Source organism: Mycteria americana, chromosome 12 (genome assembly GCF_035582795.1).
Source record: "Mycteria americana isolate JAX WOST 10 ecotype Jacksonville Zoo and Gardens chromosome 12, USCA_MyAme_1.0, whole genome shotgun sequence".
Classification (NCBI taxonomy): Eukaryota; Metazoa; Chordata; class Aves; order Ciconiiformes; family Ciconiidae; genus Mycteria; species Mycteria americana.
In genome coordinates, this window is record NC_134376.1 from 12,526,000 (window position 1) to 12,548,495 (window position 22,496).

Consider the following 22,496-nt stretch of genomic DNA (forward strand, 5'->3'; position numbering starts at 1 on the left):
CTTCTGAGATTAGCCCTCTCGTTCTTAACTTGTAAAATAAACTTTAAGCAAAGTTTCTGTGAAGGAAGTTTACCGGGGTGCGTAGACATACATTCACCAAACGTAGCTCAATTCTCGCGAATATGGAAGTCAGCGTATGAACAAAGATGTGAGTGTTCCTGTCCGGTGATTTTAAAAGCTTTGAAATACAACGCTTAAAGATGAAGAAGAAGCAGGCTCTGCTTATATAGACTGTATCGATAAGCCCGTTGCTGCAGCTCGGCAGCAGAGGAGGCTGTGGCGGTTACCCCTACCAGAGTGCCCTTCTCATTTCGGAGCCCGTCGCAGGACGCGGAAGGGGGAGGCCGCTGGGAGCTAAACTCTCCGCCGCTGAGACGGCGTTCACCCGCCTTTCCCGTGAGGCGACGGGCGCGGGGCGGTGGGAAGAGCGGCGGCAGCTGCGCGTCCCCCCCGGCAGAGCAGCGGCGTGGCGCCAAGGCCGGGCGCGCCCCCGCAGGGCGGCGGTGGCGGCTGTGTGGAAGCGGCTGGGGGAGGCCGCTGCGCGCCGCGCCCGTGGCGGCCGGCGGGTGAGTCGGGCGGGGCACGACATGGCCGGGCTTCTTGCCTGCGGCCGGTGGGGGTGGGGCTGGGGCTGGGCAGGGCAGGGCAGGCCGGGCCGGGCCGGGCCGGGCCGGGCCGGGCCGGCGCGCTGCGCTGCGCTGCTATGGAGCCTTCGCCTGTGGTTGCTGTCTGGGGGTGCCCGAACGGCGGCGTTTCGCTGGGCTCCCCTCTGCTGCTGGGAGCGTAGGAAGGGGTGGACTGGTGACGCCTCCGAGATGGGCCCTGCCTTGCCTGCGGGGGGGGGGGGGGGGGAATGACCGTCACGTCGCTGCAGGCCCGAACCGTCGGTGCCTCGGTTTTGGTAGCAGCGCACAGGGAGGAAGCAGGCTGAAGTTGGAAAGAGGAGGCAGGAGAGGAGCTTTCTACTTCTGACGCTTCTCCTATTTGGTGCAGAGACTGAGTGGTGAAATATTTTTGCACCCACAGAAATCCTGTTGCCTGTCTCTTCTAGGAAAACTAGAAGAATGTTCTTAGGTGCAAACCTTTGTTTTTTATTTCTCCTCTTGTAAGTGATGTTTCAGGTTTGTCTTTCAGAAAGCCAACAATCCTTACTTTGCTGGGAAAAGACATCTTTGTAAGCAGTCTGAGGATCCTAGTTGCACTATTGGTTTGTATTTCTGTACTGCTTGGTTTTTTGTTTTGTTTTGTTGGGGTTTTTAAAATTGTTATTCTTTACCAACTTGCATGCTTACCTCTTTGTGCTTGATCTGGATGGAAAGATGGTAACTTAGTAGTAAGCAGGAGACACGTGGTGGAGAGTGTAAGCATATTTTGGTTTGGTAGTGCCTGAGAGGAGGAAACTATAGTTTTTGATAGCTTCGAACATATGACTGGTAAGTAAGTGATCTGGATCAGTGTTTTTCTTAAGAAACTAGATACAGCCACCTGAGAGAATATAGTAGGAACATCAAGCAAGTAGGTTTATCTTTTCTGTAAGCTTGGAACAATCTTGAACTCTTCTCATTTGTGCATTTGCTGAAATACTAGCAAAGAGTAATTACCAGTAAAGTTAATACGGAGTTCAGTCCTTCACTGAGATGGCAAGCAAATCAATCCAGATCAATCCCTTATAATTCTGAAGCATATGACTTTGTGGATCGAAATTTTTTTTTTTAACATTGCACAGCAATGTCTAGCGTTGACCTTTGTTAGTAATGTTTTATTCCATGTGCTTGAAAAGAATAGTGATGGAGTAAATTAGATCATTACGTTATACTGGTGCTTTATTTTTGTATTCTCTATGATATGTATTTTCTAATGATATTTCTTTTGATTGGTGTCTTTTAGTAAAACCTTGATTAAAGATACTGTCAAAAGTCATCTGAATCATAGTGAGTTTTTTTGTTTCACTTTCATGTGTTACGTAATACAGGAAAAGAGAATATAGGGAGATTGAGCCCAGCTGTTTACATCTAGAGTCTGGTTTTGATTGTAGTTTGCAATGAATATGTTGTTGAAAAAGTAGAAGATCATGTTTCATTTTGGGGAGAGCTAAGTTAGTTAAAAAGTTTAAAACCACCAGAACAAAAGAATTACAATGATAAATTATACTGCTTGCTATTCTGAACTTTTATAAGTTTTTTCTTAATGAGGTTTATCTTGTTGCTTTACAGAAGTAATTCCTTACCTGCTTTCAAGATCTAAGAGAGCTTTCTGTTTGCATAAGGCATAAAAGAAAATGGAAGAAGATGAGAGTTTACAAGGTGAAACAGAGAGGGCAAAAGTTGAAACACATGCTACTCCTGAGATGGGTCGGCGGATATCAGTTAGTGAGTTCCTTTGCCACTGCTGTTACGACATTCTGGTCAATCCCACCACCCTGAACTGTGGGCATAGTTTCTGTAGACATTGCCTAGCCTTGTGGTGGGTATCGTCCAAGAAGAATGAATGCCCCGAATGCAGAGAAAAATGGGAAGGATTCCCCAAGGTCAACATCCTCCTTAGGTGAGTATACTATGCCATTTTGGAATTTCTAAAACCACTGAAATTAGTTGTCTGGTTTCTTGAGTTTGCTGCAGATTTTTGTACTTTATTGGTAATCTGAACTGTGGCAAGGATGTTTAAATCCTGAAGTCTTTCATGTTCTGCACTTGTACTGAACTGTTCAAGCATGTTTTTCTGCATGGAACTAAGGGGTGGGTTGGTTGACTTTGGTTGGCCCCCCCCCCCCCCCCCCCCTTTCTGAATTTTTTTGGGGATGGAGAGGAGGGGTCCCTTCTTACTATTGAGACGCTTGCATCTTTTAATACATCTGGTCATTTCCTAATAATTCTAAGTTAGAACGATCTTTGATAATTGTGTAATTATTTCTGTAATATAAATTATTTGTAGGAAGAAATGTGATCTTATTGCAGAACAAAGCTAGAAACATCAATTTGCTGTCTTGAATTACCAACAAATTCTTGTGTTAATAATACTTTATCTTAGGTTAATAATATTTTAATAAATAGATGGTAGGATTGATGGTAGGCTCTTATGTTGTCTTTTGCTTAGCATTTTTTAATAATCGAGGCTTCCCAGTAGCACACACAAGTCTAGTTTTATATAAGAAATAAGGATTTTTTTTTTTTTTTAATGTGATATTTTAACTTCTTCTATCTTTAGAAGCTAAGGAAAATGTTGTTTGGAAGTAATTGATTTGAGTTTAACTTTACTAAGTATTAATAAACTAATGTTTTCTTGCTTTCAAAGATTACAGTCTTTAGTAGAGGTTGGCAAACTAATCCAAAAATTAGTCCCTTTTATGAATGTTAAGTCTCAATGGTTATAGTACAATGACAAATATTTTTCCCATTAGGGATGTTATTGAAAAGCTATTTTCTGATGCCATTGAACAAAGAAAAGAAGATATTCAACAAAACAGTGATGTAGCACGCAGCTTAGCAACCTTCCAAAAATACGGGAATGACCAGATCCCTACAGTTCCAAACGCAGGAAGAATTAATCCTCGAGGAGGAGGGTTTTTCTCAGGTGTTCTGACAGCTTTAACGTGTGTAGCAGTAAGTTTCATCTAGTTGGTTTTCCGTATTTACTTCATTAAGCATGCAACCAAATATACTTAAATTACATGTACATAAAAAAGATTGTCAGCACAGAAGAGACTTCAGCTGAGCGGAGTAAACAGAGTTGTCTGTCAGGAACTACAATTGCAATATACAGCAAACAGAAGTTACACAAATGGGGTAAAACTTTGAGATACTTTCTTATAACCTGAATATTCTAGGGTCCATAAAATGGAAGATTCTACATGTCAAGCCCCTTAAAGCCCCAAGTGTTAATTTGTATCATTAATATATTTGCTTTGCAGGTAAAGGATCTCTTTTTTTTTTTTTTTTTTTTTCCTTCCTTTTTTTCTTTCTTTTTTAAAATCTATTTATAGGTAGTTCTACTTGGATATCATTGGAGTAGCAGAGAATTTGAAGAAGATCTTCTTGTCCACAAGCCTGTTGCTAAATGGACTGCTGAGGAAGTGATACTTTGGCTAGAGCAGCTGGGCCCATGGGCTTCACATTATAAAGAAAGATTTTTACTGGAGAAAGTGAATGGAAGGTGAGAGGCCTAATTGTCAAGAACAGCTATCATTTGATTGGACTACTGGATAGCTTTCATTAGGGATGGTATATTGTGAAATGACCGTACTTCATTCCATAGATTGTGGGAACATTTTGTTGATGTATCAGAATAAAATTCAGGGGAAGTTTTAACACTTGTAGTTGAAAACTTTAGTAGTAGCTACTAAGCAAGATAACTGAAGATTTTCTAAGAACTTTTAAAAATGCTGACAATGCAGACTGAAATGATACTGAAAGTAAAGTTCTACTAATGTATTATCCACCCCTCCCACCTTTTCTTTCTTGTGAAAATATGCATATGCTATATGCATTGTTGCATTCCACCCAAGAGCTCTAGGTTTGATTTCAGGAGACCAGACTAGATCTGTGAAGTACTGAAGAACTGTGTTCAATAATAGCCAACAAGCTGATAAATTTGCATGCTGAAAGCAGGCAAAAGAAAACTTGAAAAGGAGGATATTTAAAACCCAGGCTCTGAGATGCAGTTGATTCAGAACACTTGATGTGGAATGTAAACCAACAGGTGATACCTTCTATCAGTAGCTTACTGTTTCAGTATGTAATTGCTGATTTGTTAGTCATACCTTTTTGGTGAAGAGGCACTGTTTACCTTCTGAATTCTTCTGCTTTTGTAGACTCCTCCTAACACTGACAGAGGAGGATTTCACAAAAGAGCCTTACAGTATAGAGAACGGTAACCATAGAAAAGCTATTATGGCGGAACTGGAATGTGTGAAAACTTTAGGCGTTAAACCACCACAGAACCTTTGGGAATATAAGGTAAATTTTACATAAAGTCTGTCATGTATATTAAGTATTTTTGAAATAATACCTTTAAAAGAAAATTCTCTTAAAGCCAGGAGGAGTGTTAAGGTAGTAGAATTACCCTTGTAAAAACTGCTCAGTTTAATGAACTGTTGTATTTGAAAAATAATCATTTGAAAAATGATTGTCAGAAAAATCTAAGAACTGGCATCTCCCTTTCATTTTATTTTTTCATTGTTTGAAACTTGATAATTTGATACCTTTCAGGCAGTAAATCCAGGAAAATCACTCTTTCTTCTGTATGCACTGAAGAGTTCTCCAAGACTCAGTATGTTATACTTATATTTGTTTGATTATGCAGAAGCTTTCCTACCTTTCATCCACACAATTTGCCCTATGCAAGAAGACAAATATGAAGATATTGTCACAAAACTACTAGTAAGTGTTCAAAACATTAAATACACTACTTGCTTTGGTTATAAGCATTTTAAGACTAGCAGCATAAAAACACATGATGTAATTATTCGTAATTTAATTTCTTTACAATACAACTTTAAAAAAAAAAAGTCCTACAAAGCAAGCAGTTCCTTGATTTTATTGTATGTGATTACCAGTGTTGTGACCGTTACCTTTAATAAGATTGATGTAAGGCTTTTAAGACTTGAAATCTGTGAAACTCATTTTTTTGAAGTTCACATGAGTATAGAAAGGCTGTTCACCCAAAATACCTGTATTTTAACAAATGGCATTATAAGGTCTGGCTGTCTGTGATGTTTTATTCTAATCTAATGGAAATTACTGGGTTATAGTATTATCTACCAGAAAGTATACTAAAGATAAATTACTGTTTCCAACATATGAAAAAACAATTTTTCAACAAAAGAGTAGTGGAAATAAGCCAGTATTGTGTCTGTTTAATAGGAAATTGATTAACAGTCTTTTTACCCTAATTTACAGGACCTTAAAGATCCTTCTTGGAAACAGTGGAGAGAATTCATTGTTAAGTATTTCTTTTTGCCATACCAGTTGATAGCTGAATTTGCTTGGGATTGGCTGGATGTGCACTACTGGACATCAAGATTTATAATTGTAAATGCCATGTTGCTCTCTGTTCTGGAATTATTCTCCTTTTGGAGGCTCTGGTCAAGAAGAGAACTGAAGTAAGTCTTACTGAACTTGTTGAAGAGGGTAGGAAGTACGTGGCCTTATAAATAGAAAGTAACAGTCTTAACGATTTCACGGTTGCTCACTGAAAAAACAGTGTCTAACCACAACTCTGAGGTTAGTAAGAACATGTGAATCTGAATCTGCACACGTACTAGCACTCACTCTTGAATATCTTTATTTCTGTGAATACTTGAAAGGGTTTCTTACAGCTGGTTTCACGATCAGATGTAGCAAATGCAAGTAATAGTAATAAGCATGTTCTTAACCATTGGGTAAATACTAACTCTGACCTTGAGAATTGCCTTTTATGGTAACTGGTATTAGCTGTCAGCTGAGAACTAAAGAATTTTGTCATGATACGCTTACAACATAGTTATTAAAGGATGAGTCCTCAGGATCATAAATAAGCTTAGTTACACTGATAGTATTTCTGATAGGTGAATTGCTATTTTCAGTTAGTGCTTTAGCCTTAATTCAAGCATATTAATATTACTTCATAACTGCTGTGATCTGTTATAGTTTTTAGCACTTGCATAGGAGAAATTCTTGTTTTGGTATATACTGGGTTTTCACTCTCTGCCAGCAGCTAGGGGGCAGAACACCTTCAAAAGAGAACAGGGTACATAGAAATAATCTACGACAAATCTGGAATTTGACCACTTTAACTTGCTGTGCTTTGTGGTCTGAATAAATTGACTTAATGCTTCCTCATATAAAATCTAATATTGCTGTATTTTAAGAAAGTTTTTCTGGAGTGCAAAATTATGTTTTACAGGTACCTGAGTAAGTGCTAAATAATTTGAGGCTGCAGCACATACTAGCTTTTCTTAGAATGGGTAAAAACAAAATGGAAAGTTCCTCTAAGCCTCTCCCTTTCCTTTTTCACAGGACTATTCCTCACAGAATGTGGAGACATTTCTGGAAAGTCTCAACCCAGGGTCTTTTTGTTACCATTTTTTGGCCTTTTATTCCTCAGTTTGTTTGCAATTGTTTGTTTTACTGGGCCTTGTACTTTAACCCAATTATAAACATTGATCTTGTGGTTAAAGAATTAAGGCGTCTGGAGACACAAGTGCAGTGACTGGCATTGGAACTTTTGAGCTGTTTAGCTTCTGAAAATGGACATTTGAAATATGCTTTGCTTTTCTTCTTTATATATGTGGCAGTGAAAGTGGTGGATTATGTTAACTTAAACATACAAAAAAGCCTTAAGGTAAGTTTACTCTTAAACCAGCTGATTCCAACTCTGAGGATGGGCTTTATTATCTGAAAGGAAATTTCTGTTGAAAAAAAAATTTACATTCCTAATTTAGCCACGTAAAACTTACACAGCCATGTCACCCTATTCTTGATCAAATCAAACTTCTATTCTGTCTTGAGCATTCTGGTTACTTTCAAGCCTGCCTTAAAATCAGTGTCTTCTGAACAGCTGCAGTGATTTTTTTGATTGGTTTTGGTTTTTTAACTTAGCATTTCATACCAGCAACCTGTTCCTCAACTTAAGTTTGCCAAAGGAAAGCTCTTCCTGGATAGGCTTGATATTGAAAGTACTTCAGTGTTTTCAGTCAGCTTTACGTGTAAAGTTGTGACTGTCAAATACAGAGTCTCACAGTATAGTTTGTCCTAAAATTCCCCTTCTTGGAGACAAAGACTGCTTGAGTTTTCTTGTCTTTTGGAAAATGTGGTGATTGCTATTCAAAATTTTTTATTCAGATCAGTTAGACTTCATTGATAGCTTCTTTTAATGCTCTCCTCTTGAAGTCTGTTGTTAATTCTTAAATTCAGGGTTATCCCTTAAAAGGAGTATTTTGGAAAAGTGACCTGACACTGTAATTATTTCTTACTGCAATATAATGTGTGTATCTAGATCTGTGAGCAAATATTGACTGCAAAGTTATTTCATATAAACAGGATTGCCATTTGTTAATGTATGGTTTTTGACTGAAGCAAAAGTTAAATTTTTTGAGAGCTTTGTCCCCTTGCATTCTACATTGTTTTGGGCTTTTCGTGTGTATCATTAATATAAACTTTAAATTTGCCTATGAATATTTTTAAAGATTAAAGATCTCTTTTGAAATCTTTGTCCTTCCTAAATAAGTGTTGTTTTTTGTTTTTGTGTTGGTTTTTGTTTTGTTTTGTTTTGTTTTTTTTTTTAATATTGCAGTACTTTTCATTAGCTTTGACTTGTGTAAATTTGTTCTGTAGCCCTGCAGGTTTAAATGAGGTGGGTGAAAGTAGACATTAAACACTCCTGGTTCTTAAACTGTTAAAATTAGCAGTTATGAAAAAATGTATTATTCAGCAATTCGTGTTACTCATTTCTCTTCCTAAAAGGTTTAAAAAAACTATGAAGTGACCCTACCTAAAACCATCTTTACATCCCTATGAGGTATATACGCTTCTGAACTTTGCAAACTCTTGCTGTCCAAGATCAGTCACTTACGGGAAAGGCAGTTGGTCCCGGCAGCTGTGACTTTTTTCAGGTATCTGTCTTGGTGATGGTTTGCATTTGCACTTTTAAATCTGTCTCTGAAGTTTTAAGGGTAGAACTTCTTCCCTGTGCCTACAGGAAACTCAAGGTGTACATAGAGTAAGGAGCTTGAGTCATATCAAATGAACAACTTCTTAGAAAACTGTATCTAAAAAGTAAATACTAGGAAAAATAATTATATTAGGCAGTTTTTAATACAGGTAGGACTACTTAAGGTGAATGAGATGCAAAAGTTAAATTAGGCTTCATAATAAGTGTTTAATATAGATGAGAGGACTCGTTGTGCTGACGCTCTCACTTCATGCATTTCTTCTGGTCAGTTTGAAGTTAACAAATGTTAAAGTAAATGTTAGTGGAAAAGTTTGATTTGTATCTTATAGCCAGTGGAGGGGGGATGAAAAGTTTACAGTGAATGGTATTATGAATCTGAAAAATCTGTGAATCTGAATATAAACAAAATTAATTTTAAGTCAGTTACTCCTTAAGCTGATAAACTCAAATTCCTATTTAGTGAATAAAAGCTTAGACAGAACTAATGAACTTGCTTTTTAGTCCGTGCACTGTAGAAGGTAAATAAGAGGATAAATATTTACTTTGGCCATTCTGGGGTAAAGAGGCTGAGGTGGCAGGAAGGAGGATCAAGAAAGGGGAAAATCATTTGTTGTCACTACTGTGACCAAAAAAAAGCCATTTTAGATTTAAATACATACAGTTTTCATAAAGACTAATATTGTCTGTCTAATACCTACACCAAGGCTGAATCTCACCACACATAAAGTCTGGCCACAAAAGGTATTTTGTGTGATAGGGAGCTTTAGAAAAACATTTGGCAGCTTCACGGTCACATTCACATGCCATTTTTTGACATTTGTCTTCTAGTGATTCTGAAAGAAAACACAGTAAGTTTGATGTTAGTCTGAAGTAATTAAAAATACCAAGAATTGCTACCTCACATTCCATATTTGCCATACAAATGGCTCTTACATTTCAAGTGCAATAGGAATTCTACTGAGCTTTAATAAGACTCACAGTTCTTTTGTGCTCTTTAGGAAGAACTCCATGCTAGGACATCTCGGCAACAGAGAATATACAAGCATGGTTTGGTTTAGTGACTGTCGGTAATCAGTGTAACTATCTTGGCAGGTGAAAATGTAATAACTGGATAAAGACTTAAATACTCTTCTTCACCTTCTTTAATAAAGGAATGCTGATAACTGATTCCTCTTTAGAAGTGGTATGTGACCCTCCCTGCCCACCCTGCTACTCTAGTGAAACTTGAATTTGGGAAGATATTTTCCATTTCACATGCTTTAATCTACTGAAGGATGTAGCATTAAAATTACATATGTGAAATAAGGGATGCAAAGATGTTCCATGTTCTGCTTAAATCACCCACCTTTATTAAGGCGTTCAGTAAGAAGTTAGGTAAGGTGTGTTTAAGGGCAATAAGATCCATGTCTGGCCATATTTGTTTTATAATTTAGTGTTGTAACTTAACAGATTTCTTGGCATGAACATTTCTTTTTGGCATGAATGTTTTCTTCTACAGCAATATATTTTTATTTTACTGTGCCAACCCGAAAATGTGTGTGTGTTTTTCTCTCTGCAACTGTCTGTAAACCGAAAAATCCTTGATTGTACTTTGTCTGAGTATTTAACATTTTGAAAGCTTAGCTGAATCTCTGCTTGAGATTTGTCTAGGAGCAGAACAAGTGCTCAAATTCTGCTATGAAATGGAAGTGTCCTTAATGTATATATGTTGCTGCTGCAACTAGCTACCCTAAGAACTACTCAATAGCATAAGTAGCATAGACAACATGATAGGATTAAAAAAAAAAAAATTAACTGAGAAGAACTGTTCCTTCTCTTGTTATTGCTCCAAACTTAATCTTCTCCATGGTATGCCAGGGACTTTGTTTCAGCTTTGTTTCTTGATGACATGCCTATTATCTTGGCCAGTATTTTAAAATATTGTTAGCTTCTGAACTGGAACAGGAGCAGAACGTTTACAGCCAAATATAGGTGGACTGTAATTTGACAGTTAATCAGGTAGTTTGAGAGAAAAGATGCTTAGTACTTTGGGAGTGGAGGAGGAAATTAGCAAGTAGAGATTCTGCATGAGGTGGACACTTGGGCAAAGTAAAGGTTGAATGAAAAGGAGGAAAGGAAATATTGTCCCTGGGAGGCAGCCCTAATGGGCAAAGGAGTCCAGGAAGGCTGGACATTCTTTAAGGAGGAAGTCCTAAAGGCACAAGAGCAGGCTGTCCCCAGGTGCAGAAGGACGAGCCGGCGGGGAAGAAGACTGGCCTGGCTGAACAGAGAGCTTTGGCTCGAACTCAGGAAAAAGAGGAGAGTCTACGACCTCTGGAAAGAGGGGCAGGCAACTCAGGAGGACTACAAAGGTGTCGCGAGGCTGTGCAGGGAGAAAATTAGAAGGGCCAAGGCTGAGCTAGAGCTCAATCTGGCTGCTGCTGTAAAAGACAACAAAAAACACTTCTTCAAATACATTAGCAGCGAAAGGAGAGCTAAGGAGAATCTCCAGCCTCTATTAGACGGGGGAGGGAACACAGTGACCAAGGATGAGGAAAAGGCTGAGGTACTTAACGCCTTCTTTGCCTCAGTCTTTAATAGTAGGGTCAGTTGTTCCCTGGGTACCCAGCCCCCCACATCAGAAGACAGGGATGGGGACCAGAATGGAGCCCCCATAATGCAGGGGGAAATGGTGAGTGACCTGCTGCACCACTTAGACACTCACAAGTCTATGGGGCCTGATGAGATCCACCCGAGAGTACTGAAGGAACTGGCAGATGTGCTCACCAAGCCCCTTTCCATCATTTACCAGCAGTCCTGGCTAACTGGGGAGGTCCCAGTTGACTGGAGATTAGCAAATGTGACACCCATCTTCAAGAAGGGCCGGAAGGAGGACCTGGGGAACTACAGGCCTGTCAGCCTGACCTCGGTGCCGGGGAAGCTGATGGAGCAGATCATCCTGAGTGCCATCACACGGCATGTAGAGGATAACCAAGGGATCAAGCCCAGCCAGCATGGGTTCAGGAAAGGCAGGTCCTGCTTGACCAACCTGATCTCCTTCTACGACAAGGTGACCCGCCTAGTGGATGAGGGAAAGGCTGTGGATGTTGTCTATCTAGACTTCACTAAAGCCTTTGACACGGTTTCCCACGGCATTCTCCTGGAGAAACTGGCTGCTCGGGGCTTGGACAGGTGTACTCTTCGCTGGGTAAAGAACTGGCTGGATGGCTGGGCCCAAAGAGTGGTGGTGAATGGAGTTTCCTCCGGTTGGCGGCCGGTCACAAGCGGTGTTCCCCAGGGCTTTGTGTTGGGGCCAGTTCTGTTTAATATCTTTATCAATGATCTGGATGAGGGGATCGAGTGCACCCTCAGTCAGTTTGCAGGTGACACCAAGTTGTGTGGGAGTGTTGATCTGCTTGAGGGGAGGAAGGCTCTGCAGAGGGATCTGGACAGGCTGGATCGATGGGCTGGGGCCAATTGTGTGAGGTTCAACAAGCTGGGTCCTGCACTTGGGCCACAGCAACCCCATGCAATGCTACAGGCTTGGGGAAGAGTGGCTGGAAAGCTGCCCAGCAGAAAAGGACCTGGGAGTGTTGGTTGACAGCTGCCTGAATATGAGCCAGCAGTGTGCCCAGGTGGCCAAGAAAGCCAATGGCATCCTGGCTTGTATCAAAAATAGCGTGGCCAGCAGGACTAGGGCAGTGATCGTGCCCCTGTACTCGGCCCTGGTGAGGCCGCACCTCGAATACTGTGTTCAGTTTTGGGCCCCTCCCTACAAGAGAGACATTGAGGGGCTGGAGCGTGTCCAGAGAAGGGCAACGAAGCTGGTGAAGGGTCTGGAGCAGAAGTCTGATGGGGAGCGGCTGAGGGACCTGGGGTTGTTTAGCCTGGAGAAAAGGAGGCTGAGGGGAGACCTTATTGCTCTCTTCAACTACCTGAAAGGAGGGTGTAGAGAGGTGGGGGTCGGTCTCTTCTCCCAGGTAACAAGTGATAGGACAAGAGGAAATGGCCTCAAGTTGCGCCAGGGGAGGTTTAGACTGGATGTTAGGAAATTTTACTTCACTGAAAGGGTTGTCAAGCATTGGAACAGGCTGCCCAGGGAAGTGGTTGAGTTGCCATCCCTGGAAGTATTTAAAAGACGTTTGGATGAGGTGCTTAGGGATAGGGTGTAGTGGTGGTCTTGGTAGTGTTAGGTTTACGGTTGGACTCGATGATCTTAAAGGTCTTTTCCAACCTATACAACTCTGTGATTCTGTGATTCTGTCAAAAACTTTCATTTGATTTCAGGTCAGGCAAATTCTAAACTGAGTTATGAAATGAGAGGTTTTTGTGTTTTCTCTGAACGGCCTACTGTGTTGCCTTTGAACTATGGTAGTCAGAAACTCAGACTTGTAAACAAGTTTATATAAAGGTCCGCATTTTTGTGGTGCAAATAATAAACTAAATCTCAAGCTGATTTGCATTCTAGGTAGTAGCATAAAATTACATGCAAAGTAACTTTGACCTAGCACCTGACTTAAAAAACAAAACAAAAACAAAACCTAAAAACAGCAAGAAAAAACCTTGCAAATTTGGGGGGCTTGTGAGAAGCTATAGTTTCAAAAAGTCTTTGAAGTGTATTGGAAAATATTTGCTAAAACTTAGGGAGTTGTGAACAAATAATATAAAAGAAATTCTGCTTTTTCCTGATAAACATTTTTTTGTTTGTTTCTTTGATATCTCTTTGTCCTTTTCTCTTATACTATAGCATGGCAAGTATATTACATTCATCTTTCAGAGCAATCGAACAAAATTTATCAGGATGTGGTCAGCCATCTGTTGCAACTTGTACACTAATTATGTAAATATTTTCAAATTAACATTTTATGGCTTGTGGACATGTTACTTCCATAAACAAACATACTCATCAAATATTTTATTACCTCAGTGTTTGAAATTTTAAGTTGTAATTGTGAATTCATTCATAAATTGCAGCCCCTAGCAGCAGGCTGTGCAACCAATCAGTGGTAAGTATGCCAAAAACTTGTCTATCATAAACTTATAAATGGTGTGAAATATTTTCTGCGAAGTGTAAAAAGGATCCTTTCTAAACAGCTGTAACTTTCTCATCTCCTGTTTGTAGCTGCTCTCCAGTTGGAGACCTGCAGGGAGTAGCATAACATGGGTTCCTCAACATACGTAAATGCTGAGTAAAAAGGGGGGGGTTTTGCAGTGTTTCCTGAAAGGGTAATAGAAGCTTGTAGATCAGAATTTTGTTTGCTTATGTATGTCAGTAGGTGGGGATTAAGAAACTGCATTCAGGTGGTTGGCATAGCTGTGCTTTCTGGAGGCACAGCTTACCCTGGCAAAAAAGTCACAAAAGGATGGTAAAATAAGAATTTTACAGTTAATTAAGAAAATGTCTTTCTGTGAAGTCAATGAGACAATCAGTAGAAGTAAAAAAAACCCAAACAAACAAAAAAACCCAACAAAAAAACCCCATCAACCAAAAACTAGAACTGTTCACTCACCACACACAGCAGCATTGTCTTCACATTCCCAGTGGTAACTTTCTGTCTTGGGGTGACAACCTGCTTGTTCTGCCTTACCATAGCAGCAGTCATGGTTAAAGCAGCACCTGAGAGTAAGAGAAATGGGCTTGCCTTAATTCATCCTGTGGTGATTTATGGTCACCTAATTTGGCTGGTTTTTATCAGCATGTTTCTACAGGCTGTGAAATAATAAAACAGTCAGCGTAGGTGAATGTGCAAACAGTTACCTGCTCAGGAATCGAAACAAGGTACTTGTTTAATAGATCACCTGGAAAAAATGACTACTCTTTCATGTAATCAATGATGAGGAAAATGTCTGATACACATTGATCTAGTTGAAGTTCCTCACAGATGAAAATACAAGGAATCTTTAAAGCATTCTCAGTTTTAAACACAACAAACTTCTGTGTGGGTATGCCTCCCTCCTAGCCCCTTCCAAGAAAAAGATTAAATGCCAGAATAGTCTGTCAGGTAACGAATGATGTATTTTTCTGCCAGTTATTGATGATATTTTAACAGTTGGTAATAGGGAAGGGACAAGAAGATTTCTTAGGCCGTAGCATACTGTCATAAATGTTGTCTTATAGCAAAGTCCTTAGATGGTGGCAGAAAAGCTGAGAGCAGGTGAAATCTTCACAAATAAATAGGCACGGGTGCTGTTTAATGCCATAATATAACTAAAACTGTTTGCTCAGTATCATGAGAAAATTTGGAAAATTGCCCAAAATGATGATTTCAAAATTGTCCTTGTCATAATTGGGGCAATGAATTCATAGACTTTCTATCACATTGTGGAACTGAAGAGTACAGGTAAGCATTAATGGCATATTTTAATGTTTAAAAAAATAATTACTCTTTTGGTGTAGAGTCATTGCAAGCCCAGAATAGCAAGTAGGGGAGGTAACAAGGATCTGAAATTGGATAGCTTCTAAGTTTTTTGCTGCAAACCATACTTTATTTTTTTTTTTTGACTTGGTGGAAGAACAGAATGTATCCGCAAGCTCTTTGCATTTAGTCATTCAGTTTCCTCCTGGTAGCCTAAACCCATCATATTACAGTAGGCACATGATGTTTAGATGGCTTTTAGATTGCCTGAGGAATTTGTGTCTGCAATAGAAAAAGTTAATGCTGTGAGCTCTCACTTGCAATTACTGTTTTTTCCTGTGCTTATTAAATAATTACTTGGTAATCCCACATGAATCTCCATTTAAAGATCCTGCAGCATGTAACAGTTGAACAGCACATGCCTGTGAAGTAGCTCAATACATCCATTTCATGTGTAGAAATAAATAAAAAAAAAAAAATTAAAAAGAAATTGATTTCTACTGAGTCTTTGTAGCAGTACTAAGATAAACAAACCAGGAAATACGGCTGCTTTTGCCATAGTGCAGTCTATCTTCATGTGTTTACAAAAATTTTTACAATTACTTTAGTCCTCTTTTAAGCATTTTAAATAAAAATAGATGCTTAAGGATTTTACATTTTATCTTACGAAAGTAATATATGATTGTCTCCATTTGAAAGTTTATAAGTGGCAGGCAAACATCTGAATTGCAATAACTGTTATTTGAATAACTCCATTACAGACGTTCTTACTTCAAATGAAGTATTTCTGTATTTTTACTTAACTTGTTTTCAGGCATTATTCTGAATGTAAACAGGCCACGATGTAGCTCAAAACTTTAAGAAACCAAACTTGGTAAGAATGTTTGTCTCTACATTCTATCGGTGCAATTCTTGATTCTGTTCAAATGCAGTAGAGTATGTACACTCACTTCTGGCTTGTCCTTAACGTTCTGTAGCTATTAAACCCACACCACAAATAGTTACCCATGTTTTATGAAGAAGCAGCTTCTTGCTACTGTGGGACTTTTACAAAGTGAAAAAATGGCCTACAATGAAAGATGGGCAAACTGCAGATTCTCCATCATTGTCTTTAGGTATACAGATGACCAGAACTAATAATAGTCCCTTCTTTTTGTATGTGTTCCCAGTCATTAAAGTAGCAACTACATTCTACAAAATTGTCTTTAAAATGACAGATTACACATCCAAAAATTTGAAAGGCAAGGATTCTAAAAGTTTTAGGTCTAATCATGACTAGAATCTTCACGCAAAAAAAAAAAAATTTTGAACTTTCCATATATTCTACCCTAAATGTGAGTATCAGATGTTTGTTTTCCTTTTAATTTACAGTGTATCTGTCTGATACATCAGAACAGTGGGGAAATGTATGATTATAATGATGAACTTGAAAATATAAAACCTTTACTTAACTACCGTAACCAGAAAATCATCTTCCTGTCAGCTAATGTTCAATTATAAATTAAATTGATGGTCGTCAATATGCTGAGATTTAGTAATAAATACAAAGGTCTGTCTTTAAAATTATTTTAGTAACAATTCATAATTCCTTTTATTCAGAAGTTGTTTTTCAACAGGTTGAATTTTGCATAATTTTGTTTATTATTTTGCCTACTAATAAAATGGGATGGATGGCAGTAGAATCAAAAGGTTTTTCAATAGAGTTTTTTTAAACTTTTATTTTTATAGATAGCTTGAATGTTTGAGCTTTAAAGCTTCTCCAAGAAGACTTTAGTTCTTCAGCTCTTGACCAAAAGCAACAGCCAAGAAACTCAATTGTACTGTGAATCCAATATTAATGCAATGAGAGTTTGAGTTAAAGGCAAGTAAGACTCATGTAGATCTACAGTTAACACAGTTTTAATGCTTCCACGTTTCTTGGCAGTCTGAGGTATGTTTAAACTCTGTTCCCTCACTGATGTTAAATAGGCCTGATTCATATTTTAGTTCTTTTACTCAGTCATCTGCATACATTCAGCACTTAATCACTCAGATAAATAGTTACTCTTACCAGTCTACTCTGTCCTTGGGCCATCCTCTTCCTCCCAGACCACAGTAGCATCCATAACGTAGGTAGGCAAAAGGTGATCGTCCTGTAGTACACCTAATGGCTCCGGCTAATTCAAGAATTCCTCTTCGATTTCTAAAACGGGCTTCCCCAAAAGTGCCTTCATAAACTGTGGAAGAAAAACCTCTATTTTTTTATTGAATCAAACATGCAGATATAAAACAGTTTTTATTTTTTAAAAACTTTGCTAATGAATGTCAGTATTTGAAAAGAATACAGTTTTCTTTTTGACACTTTGGGGCCATACTGCTTGACGCAGTCCCTTTTTACCCCAATCTGTAGCGAGCAGAATATTGAACAACATTCTGAATAGCTGCAGTGGTTTCCTCCCATCAAGGCAGCATACAATGGCAGACTTCAGTCATTTCCAGTCTTAAAACTGGCAAGGGCTGGCATGTGTTCTGTGGTCCAGGTCCACTATCTCCTAAGATTAGATGCGCTCAGCGTTGCAGTATTTTCTCCTTATAACATGCAATTTTGGCCATATTATTTTGTAGAATATAATGCTTTACACTTGAAGAAATATGTCCTCTATGATGGGGTTCTGTTTTTCCTCATTTTTAGAGGAAGAAGCCAAATAACTGGTGGGGGAGGTGGGGTGGGTGTAGAGCAGGGAAGGGGGCGGGTGCTTGGAGTTATTTCCAGGGAAATTAGAAGAAGTGTTGCTTATTTTTTTCTGTTTCATTTTGTTTGGGTTTTGCTGTTGTTGTTTAAGGGATTCTCACCATTATTTCTCCAGAACAAGACTGTATTTAGGAACTTTATTTTAACTATCCCGTGTCAGTACTAAAGCAGGAGGCCCAGGGCAGCAGATAAATGTTGAGACACCAGATGACTTTTCTTAGGGCTTCGTGTCATCCTTCAGGTTGAGCTAAAGCATCGAAGACCTAAATGGTAATAGGTAGCATTTACTTGCAGTGCAGGCTCCAAGCTATTTGCAGCAATTTTTAAGAAATTGGATGAGTGCAAAACAAATTAGTGGAAGGCTGCTGATTAGAGTTGTCCTACTAATTAAACTAATGATTTATTTTGGTATGAGAACAGTTCATAAACCTTAACTCCCAGTACTGGATACAGATTGGGAAAGACATTAAGCTTTAATAACTGATAATATCTGTGAGAGAGACAGACAGCAGAAAAAATATTTAGACTTTTCATTGAAGGCTTTGATATTTATTTTTCTACAGAATAACTATGTGATTATACAGTTTGTATTTAATCCGTATAATCATATAACCTATTATAATAGACTAACCTATTGTAATAGATTATATGATTAACTATAATCAGTTAATGGAAGATCTGCCAGAAAAATATTGTTCCCAGCACAGCTGAGTAACTTGAAATGCGTGGGATGCTGGTGACCTCCAGCATTTGTAATTTCATGAAACAAAGGAATTTAAACACCTCATGAAATCACCTCACTAAGAAATACAACTGGTTTGTATGTGAGGAAAAAAGCTTTAGAAAGAATGTGTGTAGCTAATCCTTACTTATGAAAATAGCTAGGCTTCGTAAGACAGTATTTCGTACTTTTCTGACTGGCAACTACTCCCAGATCTTGTTCCCTCCTGCTTTGTGGGCACGTGATCTAGGGAGAGGAGAGGATGTTGAAACAAGAGTGCTTAAACTTGCATATGCATCTTTGGCCATTGATTAGAAGCACTTGCACCTTGAGGAGTTGACAAAGCTTCCTTGGCTATGTAGTCGCTTGCAGCTTGTTTCATTGGCACTAAATCTTCCTTGCGAAGTTAGTGAATAGTATCTGTTGTGTCATGGCTCCCATTCCAGGATATTACCTCATGTTTAGTTAGATAGGTTTTCTGGTAAAAAAGATCCTCTCACGCTTTCCCAAAGGGTCTATAAGGTGTACTGGGTGGACTCTTTGGAACCTGTAGTTCTAGGTGTCAAAATAACAGTCACATTGTGGAACTGACACATGATCGTCTCCCATTCCGTTGTAGCTCTGAATATACGTTTCAGCTCTGGGTAGCAAAAGCATCCATTTGAGTATAACCAGATTCTTATCTTTACGAAGTGTTGAAAGTGTTCTCTTCACTGTCAGTACAGGTTCAGTAAATTCCCAGCTGAAAAAAACCTGCAATAAGGCTGCAGCATTACAAATGACAACTGCTGATACTCTTAAATGTTTAGGAAGATTTGGCTAGACTCTTGTAGCTAGCCAGTGATGTCTGAAGGAACTGTGTTAGTGATTAATGGCAAAGCTGGGTTTGCTCTGCATGGCGTTAGTGATTCTGAAGAAATCCTTGAAGAATTTTTACATTGTGCCTCAGTTCCTGGCAACTGGGGAAGGATGGTGTAGGAGAGGTACAAGACAGGAAGAGGAAACGAAGGATTTCCAAGTCGTATTCCTGGCTGCGTCAGAGAATTGTTTGCTAACTTTGGACAAGTCCCAGTCCCTTGATTTAAGTCCATGTAAAGTAGAAGTGATGAACTCTCTACTCCTGGAGGAGCTCAGGTGTAAATCTTTAAAATGTGCCATGTAAGGTAAAGAAAAGGACGTGAACTTTTTATCCTTGCAATTTGTCTGGACATCCAGGTGTAAACCAAGACTGCATTGTACTGTAGATACTCTGAACGTGACCAAAGGAAAAGTCTCTGTCCCAACAGCTTTGTAACCTGAGTTTAATAAAAGTGACGGAAGACCATCCTAGAACACATAGAACTATGGAAACAATAAGAGTATCAGTATGATGATGGTAGGTTAGTGTATTAGCAACATAATAAAATTGCTAAAGTATTTTATCAGAACTTCTGTGGAATACAGTCAGAGAGCGAAGTGACATTCTGCGTATTTCCAAATGTTTCATGATTATGTTTTTAAAATCTTCGGTGTGGTTTTGTTTGTTTTTATGAAGACTTCACGTTTATCTTTATGGACAAGAGTATTCCTATAGGTTTGATTATGCATTCCTAAATGAGTAGTGTCGTCCCTCTATGTCTACTCTGTTTTTGTCATGCAGATTGTGTGCAGCTCTATCAAACACATTATCGTGGGTGGGGAAAAAGGGAGGGAACCAGTTTGCATTTATTTTAATTTCATTGCTTTATAATGTGTATGAAAAAATCAAAACCACATTGTTTTGATAGCTAGAGGTCACAGGAAGTAAGTACAACTAAGTGTACAAAAATAACTTACAGTTAGACAATTTGAGTCTACTCTTGTTACGGCTTTTAATATTCTTGTAATATTTAATTCCAGTGTTTATTGCATAATAGGAATTGGAACTTGGTTGAAGTTTCAACTGTTCTCATTCTTGAAAGAAAACTTTAAAGACAGATATTTGGGCGGGCAAAAAAAAAACTTAGAAGAGATTAGTCCATCAGCAAACTTGTATTTAACTGGATGTGATGTAGCTGCTTTATAGGTTGAAGGGAAACCAAAACCATACCAATCCTAAGGCTACTTTAGGCACCATGAAAGAGCAGATTGGGAAAGAAAAAACCCCAAACAAATCTACGCAGTTTTCTTTGTGATTGTAATGAATAAACCAGAGATATCAAAAGCTATGAGGTGACTTTCTGAAGACTGAAATTAAGTAAACACTAAAGACTGCCTGAAAGTAACAGGAAGTAACCACATTAGATTTGTGTTGTGCTTGATTTTAAAACTGTAATTTCTGTTGCCCGAATTGGAGCCCTACTGTGTGTGGAGAGTTTCAGCTTCATCACACTGTCTTGGTTTGTCTGTATAAGCTCTTGAGAGTTCAGATTGTGCTAAATGCTGTACGTTATGTCTTTGCAAAATGTTTTCCACTATACCTTCCTACTCTCCTTTTTTCCTAGTTTTCCAAATAGCTTACAATAGTATTTAAAAACCCAGTCCCTTAAATTTTCATATGCATAGAGGAAAAAAAACTATTTTAGAAACACAGGATTTTTTTGTGGAAGGTCATATTTCCCATAACATTTTACTCTTTGCAATGGGCACAATGCAAACATAATAATTATTTTTGCAGATACATAATTATGTTTTTATTGAGATGCACAGCTGTGTATAATTATGATGCATAACTACATTAATCATTAGCATCTAATACAGTCTATGATGTTTTGTGGTTTTTAAAAGAAATTTTAAGCCATTCTTTCAAACACTGAGGCTACAGAAACATTTTTTGAGTTAAATATGTGTAAGATTTCCTGTAGTGATATTTCCTTTGTACAGTCATAGTGTTCCAGTAGTTCAGAACTTGAAACCTGGGAATAAGTAGACTTTCTGATGCATCTCCAAGATCTTGCCAGAAGTGGAAACCTTTAACCTGTATGCATTATAGAAACGTCTTTTTTTTTTTTTTCCTTAGATTTTTTCCTCTTGTTTCATAAGCCATCAAGAATGGCCTTTTTTGCCTCATCTTGTTGCCCAGACTACTGATGTGCTATCCCACAAACTATGGTCACATGTAAATTTTTTGAAAGGATAAATTTACCTGTTTTGATACTGTGGACCAAGCATTGAGAAACAAGTAAATTGCATTTCCCTTCCTCCTCACTGCCTATGGAATGGGTGACTGCGAAGCCTGACTCAGAGCTATCGGACTGAAGGTAGGCTGTCTGTAATGATCACTCTAGGCTGGCAGAAGCAGTGAAACAGTCTTTTGTTGCTTTCCTTAATGTTCGTGCTGAGGTTTGTGCCGTGCAAAGGATGAAGTCTGGAGGATGAACAAAATGCAGAAGGAATAATAGGGGCATGCTGAGGTCAGGAAGTAGAATTGGGGCAGTGAGCTTGGTGGGACCTTAAGTTGGCCCCATTATGCAAGCACCTTACCTTATGGTCTTTAATCATGCGATTGCCTCTTTTCCCCACCCCCAGACCCTGCTTCGTTCTGCACACAGAATCTGTTATAAGAACGAATTGAGGCTTTTGTCCTTGGGATCCTTCTATTTGCAAGATTTGGTTTGGTGAATTTGCAAGCTGTGTAGGAATGTATAAAAAAAGTGCAAGAAGACAAAAGAGAATCTCTTAATTAAGGCAGCTGAATGCTATTCTGGAAAACTGGATTTTATCCTTACAGCTGTCACAAAGGTTCAGCATGAGGTCAGTTTAATCACTTCAAAACAATGCCTATCAATGTTTACTAAGAGTGTGCTCCCAGCCTGCTGAACATCCGGAAGTTGGAGTACCAAACTAACTGCAATACTCGGTAAGAGCCAGGCTTTGACTAGTTGAAGTTCCACATAATTTTAAGTAGTTGTAGGAAAAATCGGGTTCTAATGTGTCACCATGGGAACCTAAAATTAGTGGATGCTTTTTTGTGTCAGCCCACCTCCCTCTCTGAAAAAGAGGGATGATAATACAGTTTCACAGAAGTGTGAAAGAAATAAGTACATATAGGTACTATACTGATTAATACCTCAGAAAACCTATGAGGAAATGGACTGTAAATTAT

General features: G+C 38.7%; 2 protein-coding genes across 26 annotated transcripts in view; one reads left to right on the plus strand and one right to left on the minus strand.

Annotated features, from left to right (window-relative positions):
• The first annotated feature begins 439 nt into the window (after window positions 1–439).
• On the plus strand, window positions 440–8,124 carry BFAR (bifunctional apoptosis regulator). 10 transcript variants are annotated; one of them, XM_075515536.1, is made up of 9 exons: window positions 440–566; window positions 1,122–1,207; window positions 2,267–2,544; window positions 3,398–3,599; window positions 3,980–4,149; window positions 4,808–4,952; window positions 5,205–5,375; window positions 5,895–6,097; window positions 6,993–8,123. In XM_075515536.1, the coding sequence occupies exons 3-9, from the start codon at window positions 2,279–2,281 to the stop codon at window positions 7,183–7,185; spliced, it is 1,350 nt and encodes a 449-aa protein (XP_075371651.1). In that variant the 5' UTR covers window positions 440–566; window positions 1,122–1,207; window positions 2,267–2,278; the 3' UTR covers window positions 7,186–8,123. The 10 variants fall into 10 exon arrangements, with proteins under 10 accessions (XP_075371651.1, XP_075371645.1, XP_075371652.1 ...); XM_075515530.1 differs by having other exon boundaries at window positions 441–566; window positions 2,214–2,544; XM_075515537.1 differs by having other exon boundaries at window positions 444–566; window positions 1,135–1,207.
• The window catches only part of PLA2G10 (phospholipase A2 group X), a 36,199-nt gene continuing 21,798 nt past the window's right edge, over window positions 8,096–22,496 (minus strand). For 12 of the 16 annotated variants that reach the window (XM_075515548.1, XM_075515546.1, XM_075515545.1 and 9 more), the window contains 3 exons: window positions 17,032–17,197; window positions 14,136–14,242; window positions 8,096–9,479 (listed from right to left, as the gene is read on the minus strand). In XM_075515548.1, the coding sequence (XP_075371663.1) occupies window positions 9,334–9,479; window positions 14,136–14,242; window positions 17,032–17,197 (419 nt within the window). In that variant the 3' untranslated portion in view covers window positions 8,096–9,333. Of the gene's footprint in view, window positions 9,480–14,135; window positions 14,243–17,031; window positions 17,198–22,496 lie in introns of those variants that run through there. The other 4 variants (XR_012777668.1, XR_012777672.1, XR_012777667.1 and 1 more) reach the window with 4 other exon arrangements.

What these genes read in the sequence shown, in the direction of transcription:
- BFAR (XM_075515536.1), top strand. Translation starts at nt 2,279, where the DNA reads ATGGAAGAAGATGAGAGTTTACAAGGTGAAACAGAGAGGGCAAAAGTT. An exon ending in CAGCTTTAACGTGTGTAGCA is followed by an intron (nt 3,600 to 3,979) that starts GTAAGTTTCATC and finishes ATCTATTTATAG; the next exon opens with GTAGTTCTACTTGGATATCA. An exon ending in CTGGAGAAAGTGAATGGAAG is followed by an intron (nt 4,150 to 4,807) that starts GTGAGAGGCCTA and finishes CTGCTTTTGTAG; the next exon opens with ACTCCTCCTAACACTGACAG.